This window comes from Hippopotamus amphibius, chromosome 4 (genome assembly GCF_030028045.1).
Source record: "Hippopotamus amphibius kiboko isolate mHipAmp2 chromosome 4, mHipAmp2.hap2, whole genome shotgun sequence".
NCBI lineage: Eukaryota > Metazoa > Chordata > Mammalia > Artiodactyla > Hippopotamidae > Hippopotamus > Hippopotamus amphibius.
In genome coordinates this window covers 98,857,054-98,874,957 of record NC_080189.1, presented here as the reverse complement: position 1 = coordinate 98,874,957, position 17,904 = coordinate 98,857,054, and the positions used below count along the sequence as shown (strand labels likewise).

Here is a 17,904-nt window from a genome sequence, read left to right as displayed (position 1 = left end):
AGTGAGAGCCTCTGCTTGCTGCTTGCTGCTGTTGCTGTCGGTAGTTACTTTAGGCACATCATAACGGCACAAAATGTAGAGCACGGAATGAATGCAAAAATGGGGTTTGAAGGAGCGATTTCCAAGGTAGGATTGGCCATCCGTTAATGTTTTTGGTCTTGCTGTTGCAGCATTTGCAAAAAAATATCAATACAAGGAAGTATTTCAAGATAGTATGAAATGCAGTGTTTTTAACATTTTTGACTACAACCCATAGCAAGAGATCTTTTTACCTCAAGACTCCATAGATATGTAACTGTGTGTGCGTGTGTCTGTGAATGAAAAAGATATATTTATATATATAAAACTGAAAAACGTTTCACAAAACAAAATCTGTACTGTGTACAGTCTACTCTGATGGTTTCTGTTTTTTTTTGTTTGTTTAAAAGTGCCAGTTGAAAGGTAGATTCTTGTTCCTTGCTTTTGAAAAAATGCTGGAGTCCTGGGCTGAAAATTTGGATGCCTAATTTCCCCCATTTGTTTGACGTTGGGTAGTCGTTAATCCTCCTCGTGCTTCACTTTCCGTATCTTTAAAATGAGGGTGTTCTAGTTTAAATATTCACTGATTCTCTGTCTTTACTTTTCCCTAGTAATAAAAATGTTGGACTGATATATTTTTTTGTCTTTAGGTCTTTGGTTAGGGAGGAACCACTGAAATTCTGCTTATATATCTAGTTGCTTGCATGTTTGCTGTTTGGCAAGTGGCATAATAGAGCTTTGAACAGATCTTTGCTCATGTGTAAATCTTGTAAATTGGAGTGAATGCGTTGAGGCCTGTGTAAATATACAAATTAAGAAAAAAATTTCCCCATGTTCTTTGCTTTTCTACTTTTTTTTTTTTTTTAACAAGGAATATTTTAGAGTTTGACAAATTGTATTTAAAATGCTTCGTAACAATTGTAAATTAACACGCCAGCAGATTGCTCCCTAGACTTTATTCCTACCCCATCTTACAAACTGCCCCCTTCATGTTAGAAAATGCCAAAAAGAGTATGTTTTTCTGTGTAAAGTCCACCATGTCAGATCACTACTGTTTGTCTCTTACCAAAGAGTGAAACTGTCATTTTCATAAGAAAGGGGAATACAGAGCTTTCTTTGCTTGTGGGTTTCCTTTTGTTCACTTTAGACAATTTCTCCAAACCAGGCCGTTCCGTGTGGGGTTGGGATCCCTCTCATTGTCATCTTGTGCTGAGGAAACTAGGAATGAGGAATTTACTGGCTCCTTGCAAGATTCTGGCTGGAATTCTAAAGGTTTTCGTTAGAAGGAAATTGGAACCAGACTTGGTACTTCCTCTTCTCTCTCAGGTCAGACCTCTTTAGAGGGCCGTCCTTGACCTCATACCTCTTGTAGACTCCTTGCATTCTCATGTCACCCTGTTTATTTTTTCCATAGCAATTTATCACAAGCTGAAATGAGCTTGTTTCTGTTTGCTTGTTACCACCCCACTCCCACTGAAGCATAATCTCCAGAAGAGCAGGAATCCTGTCTAGTTTCGTTTGTTACATCACCTGTTTCTGGCACATAGTAGGTGCTTTAATAAATATTGTGAATGAGTAAGTGAGCAAATGAGTGAATAAACCAAGTTCTTTCATGCTTTAAAGGAAACTGCATGTAGTAAAGGTTGTGTTTGAGTATGGGTCTTTCTGTATCCCCCCCACCATTCTTTTTTCTGGAAATGTGTTCTTTCTTATCATTGTATTTGCTGATTGTGGTGACGATATCTACATCCAGAGGACCTTGTATTTGCCTTTGTATTATTTCATTTTTTTTTCTATTGTACTTTTTTTGCCTATGTTAAAAAAAAAAGACAAGGTCGAAGATTTCTTAAATTCTTTTTGTGGCAACTTTTTAACACTTTGACTTATGTGAATCGACATATTGGAACTTTAACATGCCAACTTGATAATTTAAAGAATAGTCCAAATTACGTATCTTCATAATTTTAGGATCAATGCCCAATTTTAGATGATTGCCATTACAGTTTTCTTGTTACGTTCCTTTAAAGCAAAAAAGAGCAAGCGTTCATTTAATATTACAATTCATTCAGTACTTACAGATGCAGTCTTTCTAATGGAGGTGTAGGAGGTAGTGTAGTATAGAGGAAAACCTAAATAGTGAGTCAGGACCTGTGTTTAGGACCTGTGTTCAGTTTCTGCCACTAAGTGATTGCCTCATTTTAGGCAGGATCGTTAACATCTCTGGACTTTAGTTCCTTCATCTGAAATGTGAGAAGATTGAATTAGATTTCTTCTCAGGTCCTTCCAACCTGGAAATGGATAATTGAAGATACAGTTGTCCCTTGGTATCCACAGGGCATTGGTTCCAGGTCCACCTCCACCTTTACTGCCCCACAACCATGGATACCCAAATCTGTTGGATGCTCAAGTCTCTTATGTAAGATGGCATAGTATTTGCATATAACTTACACACTTCCTCCTGTATACATTAAACTATCTCTATATTACTTGTAATACCTAGTACAATGCAAATGCTACGTAAATAGCTGCCAGCGCATGGCAAATTCAAGTTTTGTTTTTTAGAACTTTCTGGAATTTCTTTTTCTTAAATATTTTATACCTGCCGTTGGCTGACCCTGTGGTTATGGAACCCGCCAACTGTCCTTTAATTTTATTTTGAAATTCCCATCTCCTCTGCACCTCTACCCCCAAAAAACATTGCAGGGAGGTCACATTGGTGCTTGTGAGATGGTGGGGTTAGGCTCACGGGTGGTTAAAGTAAATATAAGGCATCTCTGCTGATTGTTCTCCAGGTTCTGTGAGAGTTGTGGCTGCAGTGTAGGGCATATACTCTTGCCCTTAAGGGACCTGCGACTTAGACAAGGCTCACACACGTGGTTGGAGGATATAATGTGTAAAATCAGTTGGTATAAAGTGATGTGCTGTGAGATGTGAGAGAAGATCAGAGTGAGTTAGAGTAAGGTTATAAAGTTTTGAAATCCTTCTGGCTTAGGTACCATTTAAGCAGATACGATACTCTAATCTCATTTTAGCCTGTATGGAAGAGGAACTGTTTTCATCAACAGTATGCTACTGTGTCATCTTTTGGGACTGGGTAATTCTTCAGTGACTACTACCAATGCAATATTTCATGTTGTCCAAAAATTCTGATAAGAAATTTTTTTTCAAGACTGCAGCCTGACTGTTACTAACTGAATGAGAGGATGCAAGGAAACATGCTTGGTAAATAAAAATGTCATATAAAAGTAAGGTATTATTGTAGGCAGATGGGGCAGAGGGTCATTGGAGGAAGAGAACCAGGCATGACTTTCTTGACATAAGAGAAGCCATTTTTTGGCCTAAGCCATTTTGTGATCTAAGCCTGGCCATAAAGCTTGCCCTTGAACAGGTCTCAGTAATCAGTGGTCTTAACAGAACAGAAGAAAGCAGAAACATTCAAGCAAAGATAACATATCAGTTGTAAAGACTCCAAGTTCTGTTAGGTGAAGATTAGCCTGAAGTGCTCAACTACCACATCAGCTGGAACCTAAGGGATGGTGTTGACCTTTTCTGACCCTTCTGACTTCAATCAAATAAAGCTTGGGCTGCCCAAGTCCCTTCATGAATATACATGTACCTTTAGCTTAAAACTTTCCCAATGTTGCTGTTCCAGGAGACACTGCTTTGAGAAAGATGTCTTCCTTACTTGCTGCAGGTAATAATACATCTGTCCTTCTGATCTTTGGCTTGGTTGTGTCTTTTGGCTCAATACCCAACAAGAGGCGAACCCAGTTTTCGAGTAAAATTATTATTGTTGTTGAATGAGACAGAAAAGTGGCTTGATTGGGGGAGATAGTTCTGTGACTAATGGGAAATAAATTTTATCTTTTGATACTGGTTTATGGGAGGGACGTGAGAGCTAATCAGGAGTTTTATTTAGGTCTGGTAAAATATCCCCTGTATTAACTCAGGTTACTCAAATTGTTAAGAATTACTAGCATTGCTGCGTAAGTACCTGATACTAATAATAAATGTTAATATTTATTGACATTGGTAGTATGAGGTGTCATTTATCCTCATCAGTGTTAAGTAGGTACTGTTGTCTCCATGGTATAAGTGAGGACATTAGGGTTTAGGGAGATAAAATAAGTTGGTTAAGGTTTTAAAGATAAAATAGAGTCACCGTTTGTATCTGCAGGTTCTGCATCTGTGAATTCAACCGTGGATGGAAAATACTGGGAAAAAAAATTCCAGAAAGTTCCAGAAAGCAAAATTTGAATTGGCTACTATTTATATGACATTTATATTTGTATTTATAACTATTTACTTAGCATTTACATTGTATTAGGTATTATTAGTAATCTAGAAATGATTTAAAGTATACAGGAGGATGTGCATAGGTTATATGCAAATATGGTGCCACTTTATATGAGGGACTTGAGCATCTGTGGATTTTGGTATCCTTTGGGGCCCTAGACCCAATCCCTGGTGGATACTGAGGGGGAGGATTGTACTGTACATAATTCCATATGGAGATTGATAAAGAGTACCTTGAGGCTGGAGGTGGGGTAGGAGTGGGAGTGCTACTTTTTTGAAGAGGTGACATTTGAGCTAAATACTAAAGGATGAAAAGAAATAAGCCATGGGGAGAGCATTTCAACCAGGGGGAATAGCAGTTGTATATACCCTGAGTTCAGAAAGAGTTCAGAAAGAATTTGGTGTGCTCTGCCTAACTTGGCTGTAGCACAGTGAGCAAGGGGGAAGTGGTGTGAGATTAGGACAGACAGCGATAAGGGTAGAAGTCAGCTATGCAGAACCTTCTGGACTGTGGTCATGTTGTCAAACACAGGTTTGTGTGTCTGGTGAACAATGAGGCCAGACAAACCAAAATGTGAGTTCAGAGCAAGGAAAGGTTTATTGCAAGGGCCATACGAGGAGAATGGGCAGCTCCTGTTCCAAAACCCCCGAACTCCGGGAATCTTGTGCTCATCTCTGTTGTGTTTGACTGTTCCTCCTTTGTTTCTGCATTCCCTGCCTTGTGTGGTTAGTATCTGCTTGAATTCGTCCTTTGGAACTCAGGGGAGGCCTAGGAGGCTGAAGCCTTTTCCCTACAGACAAGAAACAGGGGACACGGAGAGACATTTGTACCTGGGAGGGCCCCACAGGGTCCTTCTTGGTTTCAGTGAATAGTTTTAATTTTATTCTAAGTACAGTGGGAAACTGTTGAAAGTTTTATTTTTTATTTTTTAAATTTTTATTGAGTATAGTTGGTTTACAGTGTCATGTTAGTGTCTGCTGTACAGCAGTGTGACTCAGTTATCCATATACATATATCCACTCATTTTTAGATTCTTTTCTCATGTAAGTCATTACAGGGTATTGAGTCGAGTTCCCTGTGCTCTACAGTAGGTTCTTATTAGTTATCTATTTTATACATAGTAGTTAGTGTGTATATGTCAATCCCAATCTCCCAGTTTATCCCGCCTCCCCTTACCTCTTGGTAATCATGTTTGTTTCCTACATCTGTGACTCTGTTTCTGTTTTGTAAATAAGTTCATTTGTACCATTTTTTAAGATCCCGCATGTAAGTGATATCACATGATATTTGTCTTTGACTTACTTCACTCAGTATGGCAATCTCTGTGTCCATCCATATCATTGCAAATGTCATTATTTTGTTCTTTTTTGTGGCTAATATTCCACTCTATGTATGTACCACATCTTCTTTATCCATTCATCCATTGATGGACATTTAGGTTGCTTCCATGTCCTGGCTGTTGTAAATAGTGCTGTTATGAACATTGGGGTGCATGTATCTTTAAGAATTATGGTTTTCTCTGGGTATGTGCCCAGGAGTGGGATTGCTGGATCACACAGTAGCTCTACTTTTAGTTTTTTAAGGAACCTCCTTACTGTTCTCCATAGTGTGTTGAAGAGTTTTTAAGCAGGGGAGTGATATGATGTGACTTTGTGTGTATGGTGAAAAATATATATATATATAACATAAAATGTACCATTTTAACCATTTTTAAGTGTACAGTTCAGTGGCATTAAGTGCATTCACATTCTCGTACAACCATTGATGTTGGCAGGTGAGAGGACCTCTGTCCTTGTCCTCTTTGAAGAAAGAATTCCACGAAGAGACACTGTAAAGCAGGCACAGAGTTTGTTGGAGGTGCAGTATGTGCAAAGAAAACAAAGAAGCAGTTTATTTAGAGCAGAAGCAAAGTAGAAATACACACGCAGAGAAGAGTGTGGATGTCCACCAGAAAGGTGATTGAAGTCACTTACATGGGGCATTTCTTCCAGGTCTTTGTTTTCCTCTGGCCAATTATTGCGCTTCTTTTCCTGTATCTGACCTGTTCCAGGGCCCTACCCAATATGTGTGTGCATCTTTTAGCCAAGATGGGTTCCAGTGTGGAGGCCTCTGGGAAACTGAGAACACATATCATGAGGGTAGCGCCCCCTTGCCTTTTGACCCCTGAGGAGCCTTCCTGTGCACGTACAGTTGGGGAGGTCTCCTCAGGAGTGATGGAGGTGGTCATCTTACTCTTTACTCCAGCAGAGCTCAGCTCCTGCCAGTAACTTTTTCCTTGAAGTGTCAAGGGAAAACAAACTACAATGTACTCTGCTTGACAATCTCCAGCTGCTCAGCCCATCTACCGCTAAACTAACCATCACTGCTGTACATCTCCAGGACTTTTTCTTCATGCGAAAGTAAAACTGTACTCTAAACTTTATTTTTGTTTTTGTTTTTTTGCTGTGCATGTGGACTCTTAGTTCCTCAACCAGGAATTGAACCCAGGGCCCCTGCAGTGGAAGGGTGGAGTCTTAACCACTGGACCACCAGGGAAGTCCCTGGTCTTTAAACTTTAAACCATCACTCTCCATTTTCTCATCCCCCTAGCCACTGGTGTCTACCATTCTACTTTCTATCTCTCTATCTAACTCTTCTAGGTACCTATGTAAGTGGCATCATATAATATTTGCCTTTTTGTGTCTTGCTTCTTTAACTTAGTATTGGATTGGCCAAAAAGTTCATTTAGGTTTTTCAGTTAGATGTTATGGAAAAACCTGTACGAACTTTTTGGCCAACCCAATATAATGCCTTTAAGGTTCATCCATGTTGTAGATTGTATCAGAATTTTATTCTCTTTTAAAGCTGAATAATATTTCAGTGTATGTATATGCCACATTTTGTTTATCTGTTCATCTGTTGTTTCCACCTTGCAGTGCTGCAGTGAACATGAGGGTGTACAAGTCCCTCATCGAGTCCCTGCTTTTGAAACCGAGCAGGACCCTGTGGGGCCCACCTGGGTACAAAAGCCCTTCCATGTCCTCCATTTCTTACTTGCAGGGTAAAGGTTTCAGCCTCCTAGACCTCCCTGAGTTTCAAAGGGCGGATTCAAACAGTTGCTAATCAGGGAAGCAAGGGTATGCAGAAACAAAGGAGGAACAGTCAAGAAACTGTACTGCAGCGATTAAAGCAGGATCCTGGTTCCTCCTCAAGGAGTGTACATAATATCTTTGAGTTTTTCTGCAGGAACTAAGGTCCCCACCCAGGTGGAGGATGGTTAACTTCAGGTTGAGCACAAGATTCCTGGGACACCACTCGGTTAACCTCACCACCAACCAGTCGGAAGAAAGTCACACACTCTGCAGCCCTCACCCCAAATTTTGCCTATAAAAGCTTCTCCCTGAAAATCCTCGGGGAGTTCAGGGTTTTTGAACATGAGCCACCTGCTCTTGCTTGGCCCTGCAATAAACCTTTCTCTGCTCCACACTCCTGCATTTCAGTTTGTTTGGTCTTGCTGTGTGTTGGGTACATGAATTTGCGTTCCATAACACTTTCAGTTCTTTTGTAATTATACCCAGAAGTGTAATAGTGGGATCAAGTGGTGATTCTGTGTTTACCTTTTTAAGAACTGCCATGCTGTTTTCCGTAGCACCTGCACCATTTTGTATTCCCAGCAGCAGTGTGTAAGAGTTTCAGTTTCTCCACAGCTGTACCAACAGTTGTTTTTGCTTTTGATTTTTAATAATTGCTTTAGGGGAAGGAAAAAACCTTTTCATCTACCTTCTTAGGTTCAGTGCCCTGGGCTCTACCTACTAAACTGACAAAAGATTGATTAACAGGAGAAAAATGTTTATTTCATGTGCAAATGGTGGGCATCACAGAAATGAAATGAAAACTCCAAAGAAGCAGTTAGTGCTGAGAGCTTATATACTGTTTAAACAAAGAGCCACAAATTGTGGAAACGTGACAAGACAAGGGAAAGGAGTTTGAGCTTCTGGAGGCAGTAAATTGTGGGAAGGTAAATAAGTGGGGGAAACTAATGGAAGATAAGGTTTATTTCCGTAAGGTGTATTCACATTTGTCTCAGCATCTGTGTCCTGTCTCCTGTGATAAGACTGTTCTCACCTTTCTCATAGGTAATTCGTGTCTTGCTTTTAGGTAGAAAGGGGGCGTACAGGGAGGCCTTCCTGCATCTGCAATTTCTCAGTTATCTTCAGCTCAAAATAATCCTTGTACCAAAGTGGCATGTTTTGGATTGGCATGTTTTGATGCCCTTCATAACCATCCTGATGGGTGTGAAGTGGTTATTTCATTGTGGTTTTAATTTGCACTTCCCTATGGATTAGTGATTTGAGCATCTTTTCGTGTGCTTATTGACAATTTGCATATCTCCTTTGGAGAAAATAAAATTGTGAGTATTCAAATCATGACTTGTTTTGCTCTAAAGACAATGGCTTGAAGTGGGATTGGAGAGCAGTCTGGGAAACCACTTGACAAGCAGCTGCAGGGATTCAGTTGGAGATGATGGTACTTGGACCTCACTCTGTTGCCCTTCCTCAGATCTAGTACTGTACAGATACTTCATTTTAAGTGTGTCTCCTCTCCTTAAGTCTTCTACTTTTGGGCCATATGGTGTGTGATTTCTTTTGTAATTTCTGCAGTTGGACTGATCTCTGATGGCTTTGGCTTGCCGTGGCTTGGAGCAGGATTTCGGTTCCCAGCCAGAGACTGAGGCTGGGCCACAGCAGTGAGAGCTCTGAATCCTAGCCACCAGACCACCAGCGACCTGTGGCCAGTGACAAGGCCCTGCCCCGTCAGCTGTGTAGAAATGAATTTCCACACAGAGACAGAAAGTAGTGAAGCTAGTAAAGTGTTTATTGGGAGAAAAAAGAGTCCAGTACGTGTGGATAGACATATGGGCGGGCTCAGAGAGTTGTGTCCTGGTGGTAGGTTGAATCACTTTTATGGGGCATTTCTTCTGGGTTTCCTTATTAGGCCAGTCATCTAGTTTTGCCTGGTTCTGAGTCTGTATTTGTACATCTCAGGGTCCTCCCATGTGTGCCTGCACATCTACTAGCCAAGATGGATTCTAGCAAAGAGGCCTATGGGTAGTTGACATCACTTACTGTGGGGTGGTGTCCCCTCTCTTTTTGACCTCCAAGGAGCCTTTCTGCTCATGTGTGTCGGGGAGGTCTCCTTGACTTTGAGAATGAGGAATATGTGGTCTTCTATCTCTTGTCTGGGCAGGGCCCAGCCTCCTCCATCATCCTGCTTTTATGGAGTTTCTGTTCACAGGGGAGAAAGTGTTCAGCCTGGGCCCATCTATCTCCTGCCTCAGCATGAGAACTTTCCCCTAGGAATCCTAAAAATATTCAGAAGTCTCTCTTAGGTCAAAATAATAATGATGATGAAGGTGATAATGTTTCCGAATAAAAACTTAGGTCTACCCGTGCGCAGTAAAGCCAAGCCAGTCTGCTGACGCTGGGTTGTCGAGAAGGAAAGCACAGTGTTCATTGTAAGGCGCCCTACAAGAAGTGCAGGACAGCTGATGCTCAGAAAGCCCATTTTCGGGGAGATGTTTTTATAGGCAAACTTTGGGATGAGGAATGTGTGGTGTGTGAGTTTCTTGTGATTGGTTGGTGGTAAGGTAACAGGGTGGTCTTCCAGGAATCTTGTGCTCAGTGTCATGGCTCAAGACGCGGGTTGGAAAAGAATTTCCAGACACAAGGCAGAACGTAAGGAAGATAGAGTTTATTATAGAGAAGGGATGCTTTAAAGACAGCAGGACGACTTCCTGGCAGACCAGGGAGAGCGGACGCTCTGGTGGGCTTGCAGCCAACTTTTATAACCCCAAGACAAGGAAAATTCCTGCTAAGAAAATGGTGCTAATTGATTGGCCAGTGCGCCAAAGGTGACAGGTATCGTTACGTGATAGGCTAGGGTCCTATATGGTGAATACCTTCCCTAACACGGGGTCGGCTGGCCCAAGTCATGAGTCAAAGATCGCTATGGGGGTCGAGATAACTCCGGAATTTGGTTGCTGTGAGGGTTGGGTTAACTCTGGAATCTTGTCCTGTGACTTTGGTACAGGGCTCCACACTCAGACTGAAGTTACCATCTTCCGCCTGGGTGGGGACTTTAGTTTCTGCAGAAGAACTCCGAGGTGTGTTATGTATGTTCCTTAGAGAGGAACCAGGACCTTGCCCCATCACCGCACTAGTGTTTCTTGACTGCCCCTTTGTTTCTGCATCCCCTCACTTCCCTGATTAGCCTCTGTTTGAATCTGCCCTTTGGAACTCAGGGAAGTTCTAGGAGGCCGAATGAAGCCTATTTCCTAAAAAGAAGAAATAGGGGACACAGAAAGGATTTGTACCCAGGAGGCCCCCACAGGGTCCTGCCCGGTTTCACTAATGATTTTATTTTTGCCTTTAAAAGCTCCAGTTGTTACTTGGGACATATTTGAAGTTTTATTTTTTTAAGTGATTAGTAGGAAATTAATATAGTGGCCTAAAAGTTAGGATTTAAAAGTTTTTGGATTTTAGACTGTTTTGGTGGAGGAAGAACTCTAATAAATACTATGCTGGATGGTAGTCATACGTCCTCAGTGACAGTGTAGGCCTTTTAGGTTTCTAGTTATTGTCTCCATCCTGGTCTAGGTGGCCTTCCAGGATCTGGACCAGTACTTGAAATGCAAAGAAAAATTGGGGAGGTTCAATCAAGTGCAAGTTCTCTGCCATTTGCAACTTTGAACATTGGAAAAGATGTTGAACTCCTCTTTTCTTTCTCCTTCTTAAAGATTGAATCTTAAGAATTATTTTTCTTAAAAGCACTAAAGTCCATTAGCTTTAGTTCCTAAAGAATTAAAAAACTTCTTGTCTGGTTTCTTTCTATATGAAACCATGGAAATATCTCTCAGAGAGCAGAATAGTGTATTCACATTGATCCTAGGGACTGAAGTGGTACCAGTGGAAATTGCTTTCTATTCACTCCACCCCCACCTCTGCCTAGTAAATGCAGGGCCAAGGCCACCCTGGCAGGAAAGACTTGTGTTCCAGCAAAGATCACTTGTTTTCTCTCTCTCTAACCCCTTCCCCTTTAAGATCATTATAGGTAGGTGCAGGTAGGAGTCCTATGTCATACCTGATGAACTGACTTGTAATCTTGAAATTAGTGGCCCTGCCTGTAGCTATGATTGCTGTTTCATGAAGCAATTTGAGATCTGGACAGTGATTCCCAAACTTTGCTGCACATTGGAATAAAATAGGGCTCTTCAAAAAATACTGATGCCTGACTCCCAGATGCAGGCATTCTCATTTAATTGATATGGGGTATGACCCCGCATTGGGATTCTTAAAAAAACAAAACAAAACAAAACAAAACCTCTCCAGGTGGTTTTAATGTGAAGTATTCCCTAAGAAGAGACCAAAGGTGGAATTGTATCCTTCTCGGAATTTTAGTCACCTCTGCTGGGCTTGCTTGGAATTGCTTGTGGAAATGAACCCTCAGATAGAACAGTTTTCAGGTCTTCTTGGGTTCCTGCAGAGATTCCTCATGGGCCAGTGAACTGCTCAGCTCTTTGTCAGGCAGAAGTTGGCTCTGGGCCATCTTTTCAACATGGAGAGGGCTCCAGGGTGTCCTTTCTTCCTGGTAGCGCCCACACTCACTTGATTCCTTGGTGTTCTTTTGTAGTTCCCTAAATGTTGCATGGGATTAACTGCTCTATACTTCTCACCTCTTTGCTATTCCCAAAGACAAACCCTTTTCATAGTAATTATTTTACTTCTTATCTCTGCAGAAAAACATGTAAGGAATACAAGCAAGTTATTGATACAAAGCATATAAATCTGTTACTGTAGAGTCCCTTACTGTAGAGTTCCTGACTTCCTTCTGACATGGCCTGCTTTAATTTTGTTGAGGGCAGTGGTGAGCAGACACATTCCACGTAGAGTCAAGGCTATGACAACCTTCCATGAGAGCCTCTTTTCTGAATCCGATGGTACAGTTGGGTAACATACAGCTAACATACAGAGATAAGGAGCTCTGTATTTAATGTCTGCAGCTTAGATCTTTGGGTCCCTCACTCTGAGAAACACTGGGTTTAAACTTGGCCTCCTTGTTCCCTGGGATTTATTACTTTGGGGGCTTAGGTTCCTCAGCTGTGCTTCTGCCTTGTCCCCTACCAGTGTTTTCTCTCTGTGTCTGGTTTTGGTTCTGCCACTCACCCTTTAAGCAAAGTTTGTGTTCCTGATGGTGAGCAGCATGTCGTTCTTAAATTTGGACCTACTTGGAAGGATTTTTACATCTTACGGATTAGGCTCCGTTTGACTGTTTTCCTCCCCTAGCCACCCCCACTTCCTTACCCATGAATCTCCTGTTCTCTGCCTAATGCCATTAACAGTTTGGAGATTTGTCACTTTCTAGAGTTTTGTAAAACCTAGGAGTTTTAATAGGACTGGGCTTAAGGACCCTTTTGAAGGGAAGGAGAGTCTGAATGGAGATACAGATTCCGAATTTATGGGCTTGAAGCTCTTGCCAAAGGTTGAGCAAGTGAAGTCAGGGGTCCTGGGTAAAAATCTTAGGCGGGCTAACCTTGAAAAGGCTTAATTTAATCACCTCCAAAGTGGGAACAACGACAATATTTTTCTTCTGGGGTTATGCAAATATTAAATGAAATAACCTTTGTGAAGTGTTTATTTCAGAACAAGTGATAAGGACTCAGCACTTGTTCGCCGCTGCAGTTTCTGCTGCTGCTGTTTTATTGCCTTTGCTGTAAAAGAGGGGCGGTGGTTAAGAGCCTGAGCTTTGAATCCTCTCTCTCCCACTATCTAGTTGTTTGACCTTGAGCAAGTTATTTAACCTCTCTGCTTCAGTTTATTCACCTGTTTAAGTGAGAATATTATTAATATGGTAAGTTGTGAAGATTAAATAGTTAATTCATGTAAGGAGTTTAGAGCAGTATCTGGTATGAAGTAAGTGATCGTAGTAGTGATTGTTGCTGTTATTTGATTGAAGTACCCTCTGCCCCTTTGATTTTGAATCTCTTCCTTTTTGGCCTTGGATAGGTAGAGTAACCTAGAGCTTCCTCAGCTCTCATTTTAACCTTCATTTGCCAAAATACCTTCAAATCTATGTTCTCAATTCTCAGATGATGTCACTTTTCTGGCTTTGTTGTCATGCCACCTTTAGAACCCTGTTCTGACTGCTTTGGGACAGACTCCCAGTTGATTTTTCCACTGGGTGCTGGGTCAGTGGAAAATCCAACACTCAGGTCAAACTTGAAAAGACACAGGAGCCTGTAAAGATTTATAAAGGAAGAATACATTTAACATGCATGTGTCAAAGAATATTCTTAAATTTTGCTTGAGCATCCAGAATTTCTTTCTGAACGCAAATGTAAAAATCTTTGTAGAAAAAAATATTAGGTAACGTTTACCTTACTTTGCTACACAAAGTTTAGCAACCCAGTGTTGATGTTAGCAGTGTTGTTTCAGTGAGATCTGAGGGGATTTATTGCATGCATGGTAACTAAAGAAAAAAGCAGAAGTAGAAGGAAATTAGAAAGTGAATTAGTGCCTAATTTTTAATGCAGAAAATGAGTTAGTTCCTAAATTTTTAAATTTGCCATCGTAATTAACATAGCCGGTTAGCGGTGTAGTCATGCTTGGAGTGAGGTTTGGCAGGATGAGTACACTTAAGCAAGAGTAGATGAGTGCTCTTCAACCCTTGGTGCTCCAGGATTTATCAGATGTATGTCAGGGACTAGGTAGCAGGGCGGGGGAAAGTAAGAGTGGGAATGTTCTGAACGAGAATTGGCAGGGCAGGAGGTCCCCCCACTTACACATACCTCAGTTTGTTTAAAAAAAGGTTTGAAAGCACCTATGCTGGAAGCAGACTTCTAGGGCAAAACCTGGTTTTCCTACTGCCTAGCATATATGCTGGCTCATACATATGTGTTGAAAAGGATTGAGTACTTTAGCTTTATCGATGCTGTATTCATTTCTAGTCTTACTATCCTCAAACTAGATTTTATTAGTTCAGTTAGGTAATTACACCCTATTGAGTGGGTTAAAATTAGTATGGTTTACTTGCCCATACTACTGTAGGAAGTTAAAAAGTTTTTAAGGATTATTTTCATTACCTTTTTGACTCCAGGCGTATTTCTTCATAGAGAACGTTACTCCGCTAGACGTGGTTGAGGAGTGTTGGTCACTGGACACTCTGCTGATTCGTGCACACTGTTACTGTCCAGGTGTTTGAAGAGCCCGTGGTGGTCATTACCTTTCTCTTTTTTAAAAGATTGAAGTATAACCTTTCAATTTTTCCTTAAATTATAAAAATACATACCCTCATTATTTAAAATTTAGAATTGTAAAATTTGGAAATGTAAAAAAATTTTTTTACCTGTTTTAGCACATGTCATGTCTGGCATAAACTTAAAAGCTTAAACTTAGAAATTACAACTTATTTTTCATCTTAGGTTGGATGCTTTTTAAGATTATCTCATTGCCATTAGTAATGTTTTCTAGGGACATTTTCAAATATTGGCACGCTTAATTATGTTGTGGGAATTTTTTTTCTTTTTTCAGTGAGACAGCCATTTTGATCTTCCAGTCTGTTTCATCTTTCCTTATTTCTTACTTTCATTTTGCCATCAACTTTTTTTTTTCTTTTTAATGAGGGGGAGGAATTGCTTTTACATATTGAGGTTGGTGACCTGTATTTGAGTAGACGGAGATCTTCTGTAAATCTTACATATCCATAGCTTTAATTAAAATGATGAGAAGTCATTCAGAGAATTTCATGACCGTGGTGGTGTTTCTTTCAGGTAGTTTTAATGAATTGACATTTATTTCTAGTTTAAATTTTTGAAGAGCTGTGTAAATGGAGCTAGAAGCTTATTTCGTGGTAGAGAAAGTTGTCAAAGATGAGACAGTTCCAAGTGATAACTATAGACTCTCTTCTTGAATCTATCATTGTCTATTCTGTTACTGGTATGGGTTACGACTAATCGCCTTTTTTCTTCTCAATTTTACAGAGTTAATTGAGAGTTGGAGGCAACCTTGCGGAAGATGAAGAATATACATTAGAGGAGGAGATTTTTCCTTTTTTTCTTTCAAAAGTCTTGATTGTTTGGTGGCTTGCCTCTAGTTACCGCTTTGCAGTTGAGTCTGTTTGCTTCGTCAGAAATGATTTTTACAATCTCAAGAAAACATATGTCCCAGAAATTGAGTTTACTGTTGCTTATATTTGGACTCATTTGGGGATTGATGTTACTGCACTATACTTTTCAACAACCAAGACATCAAAGCAGTGTCAAGTTACGTGAACAAATACTAGATTTAAGCAAAAGATACGTTAAAGCTCTAGCAGAGGAAAATAAGAACACAGTGGATGTCGAGAATGGCGCTTCTATGGCAGGATATGGTAAGACAACCGTAGAATATTCTTAGTTTTCTCCTCTTCATCCTGTCTCCATTTAAAGGTGGTCATGGCAATCCAACTGACTGCTTCATGCACATACGTTCACAAAGTAATTTTATCTTGACTTTTTATTATGAAAAATTTCAAGTGTACTGAAAAATAGAAACATGATAAATACCCATATATCCTTCACTTAGATTTTAACAGTTTTAACATCTTGCAATACTTGTTTTGTCCAAATTTTGGAGAATATTTAAATTAAAAATTGTGACATTTCACTGCTAGATATTTCCATATGCGTCTCTAAAATAATGACTTTTTTCTACATAATCCGTACTGTTGTCATGCCTAGTTCATATTTACACTTTCCTGATTGTCACATTACTGTAGATCATCAATTGCATAACACCTGTGAATTCCTCACAGGCAGCATTTGCCTGTGTCTCCAGGGTCGTTTGTTGCCATTCTCCCTTTCACATTGCAGTTCCTGCTGTGTTTTAAGTTGCTTATGTGCCATGTTCTCACTTGCCTTTAAGACTTACACAGAAGAGCTAGAACACTTTGTGTGTATATGAGTGTGTGGACATTTTCTCTATTTAAATATTTGGGTTTTTTTGTTTGTCTTTTTTTAAAAAAAAAAAAATTTGGTCACGCCAGGTCTTAGTTGCGGCTCGTGGGCTTCTTAGTTGCGGCTCGTGGGCTCCTTAGTTTCAGTCAACAGCTCCTTAGTTGCAGCTTGCAGGCTCCTTAGTTGTGGCATGCGAACTCTTAGTTGTAGCATGCATGTGGGATCTGGTTCCCTGACCAGGGATTGAACGTGGGTCCCCTGCATTGGGAGTGTGGAGTCTTAGCCACTGTACCACCAGGGAAGTCCCTCAATTTTTTTTTTTAATTAAAGTTATACATGTATGTATTTAAAGAATCAAAATATGTTATGATTCTTGTACTAAAAAGGGCAGTTCTTACCACATTCAACAGTCCTCAAATTTCCCATTCCTTAGAGTCAGTCATTTTAAGTTATTTAATTTGGTTTATTTGGTGATTATCTCCATGCCCCTAAATAGTATGTTCTATGAGCTACTTCTGGATTTTTCAATTATAGGAATTATCTGTTAATGTCTCACTATACAAGGTGAGGGTTCAGCTTTCTTTCTTACCCCAAATTGTATCCCACCCACCCTAAGCTGCTTCCTCACACACACGTGCTTCTTGGCCCATCATAATCTTGGTTGGAACAGTATTTAGTGTCTGCATTATTGTGACTGTGTTGGTGGTATTTATTACTGAGCTATGTAGTACCTTATGATTACTTTTCCCTTCCTGTACAACTTTATTTTCCCCTCTAGAATTAATAAGTATCAAACTTTGTTTCTTTGCCTAGTTTTCTACCCCCACAGTTTAAATCTCCTTTCAGTACATTCAGACGCATTAGGTATTTCATCACTTTTTTTCTTGAAGAACTCTTTCCCGGAGCCTTCGGATCTGCTCTGGTCTGGACTGTTTCCTCTCTAGGCTTTAGTGGTGAATTGTTCTAGGATCTCACTCCACCATCATCCTGTGGGTGCCCTTTACTTCTGTCGTGTTGGATTTCCTGTTTGCTAGAATCCTGTGGCTTTCTCTTTATTGGTTAAGCCCTTATTTTAGGGGAACAGATCTCTGGGAGTTTCCTCAGAAAGGTAGAAGGGATTTCAAAATTTTGAGTCCTTGTATTTCTGAAAAGTTCTTTTTAAGTACCCTCTATCTTCTTACTTAACTGAAAGTTTGGGTACAGAATCCATGTTTGGAAATAGTTTCCCCCTGATTTTTTTTTTTTTTTTTTTTTTTTTTGGCACACGGGCTTAGTTGCTCCGTGGCATGTGGAATCTTCCTGGAGCTGGGATCGAACCTGTGAGCTCTGCGTTGTTAGGCGGGTTCTTAACCACTGCGCCACCTAGGAAGCCCCTCCCCCTGATTTTAAAGGCTTTGTTGTTGTTTTTTTTTTCCCTCCTTAACTTCCATTGTCCTTTTGGGACTCTATTACTGTTCTGATTCTTCATCCTTTACATATGACATTTTTTGGAAGCTTGTAAGATTTTTGTGCCATACTGTTCTGAAATTTCCTTTTCTTTTAAATTTATTTTATTGAAGTATAATTGATTTACAATGTTGTGTTAATTTCTGCTGTACAATAAAGTGATTCTGTTATATGT

The 17,904-nt window shown here is 40.2% G+C and overlaps 1 protein-coding gene across 4 annotated transcripts in view; it reads left to right on the top strand.

Moving 5' to 3' along the window:
• CCDC126 (coiled-coil domain containing 126) overlaps nt 1–17,904 on the top strand; it is a 39,806-nt gene that overhangs the window by 3,374 nt on the left and 18,528 nt on the right. For 3 of the 4 annotated variants that reach the window (XM_057732187.1, XM_057732188.1, XM_057732186.1), the window contains one exon: nt 15,330–15,718. In XM_057732187.1, the coding sequence (XP_057588170.1) occupies nt 15,481–15,718 (238 nt within the window). In that variant the 5' untranslated portion in view covers nt 15,330–15,480. Of the gene's footprint in view, nt 1–6,203; nt 6,271–15,329; nt 15,719–17,904 lie in introns of those variants that run through there. The other variant, XM_057732189.1, reaches the window with a different exon arrangement.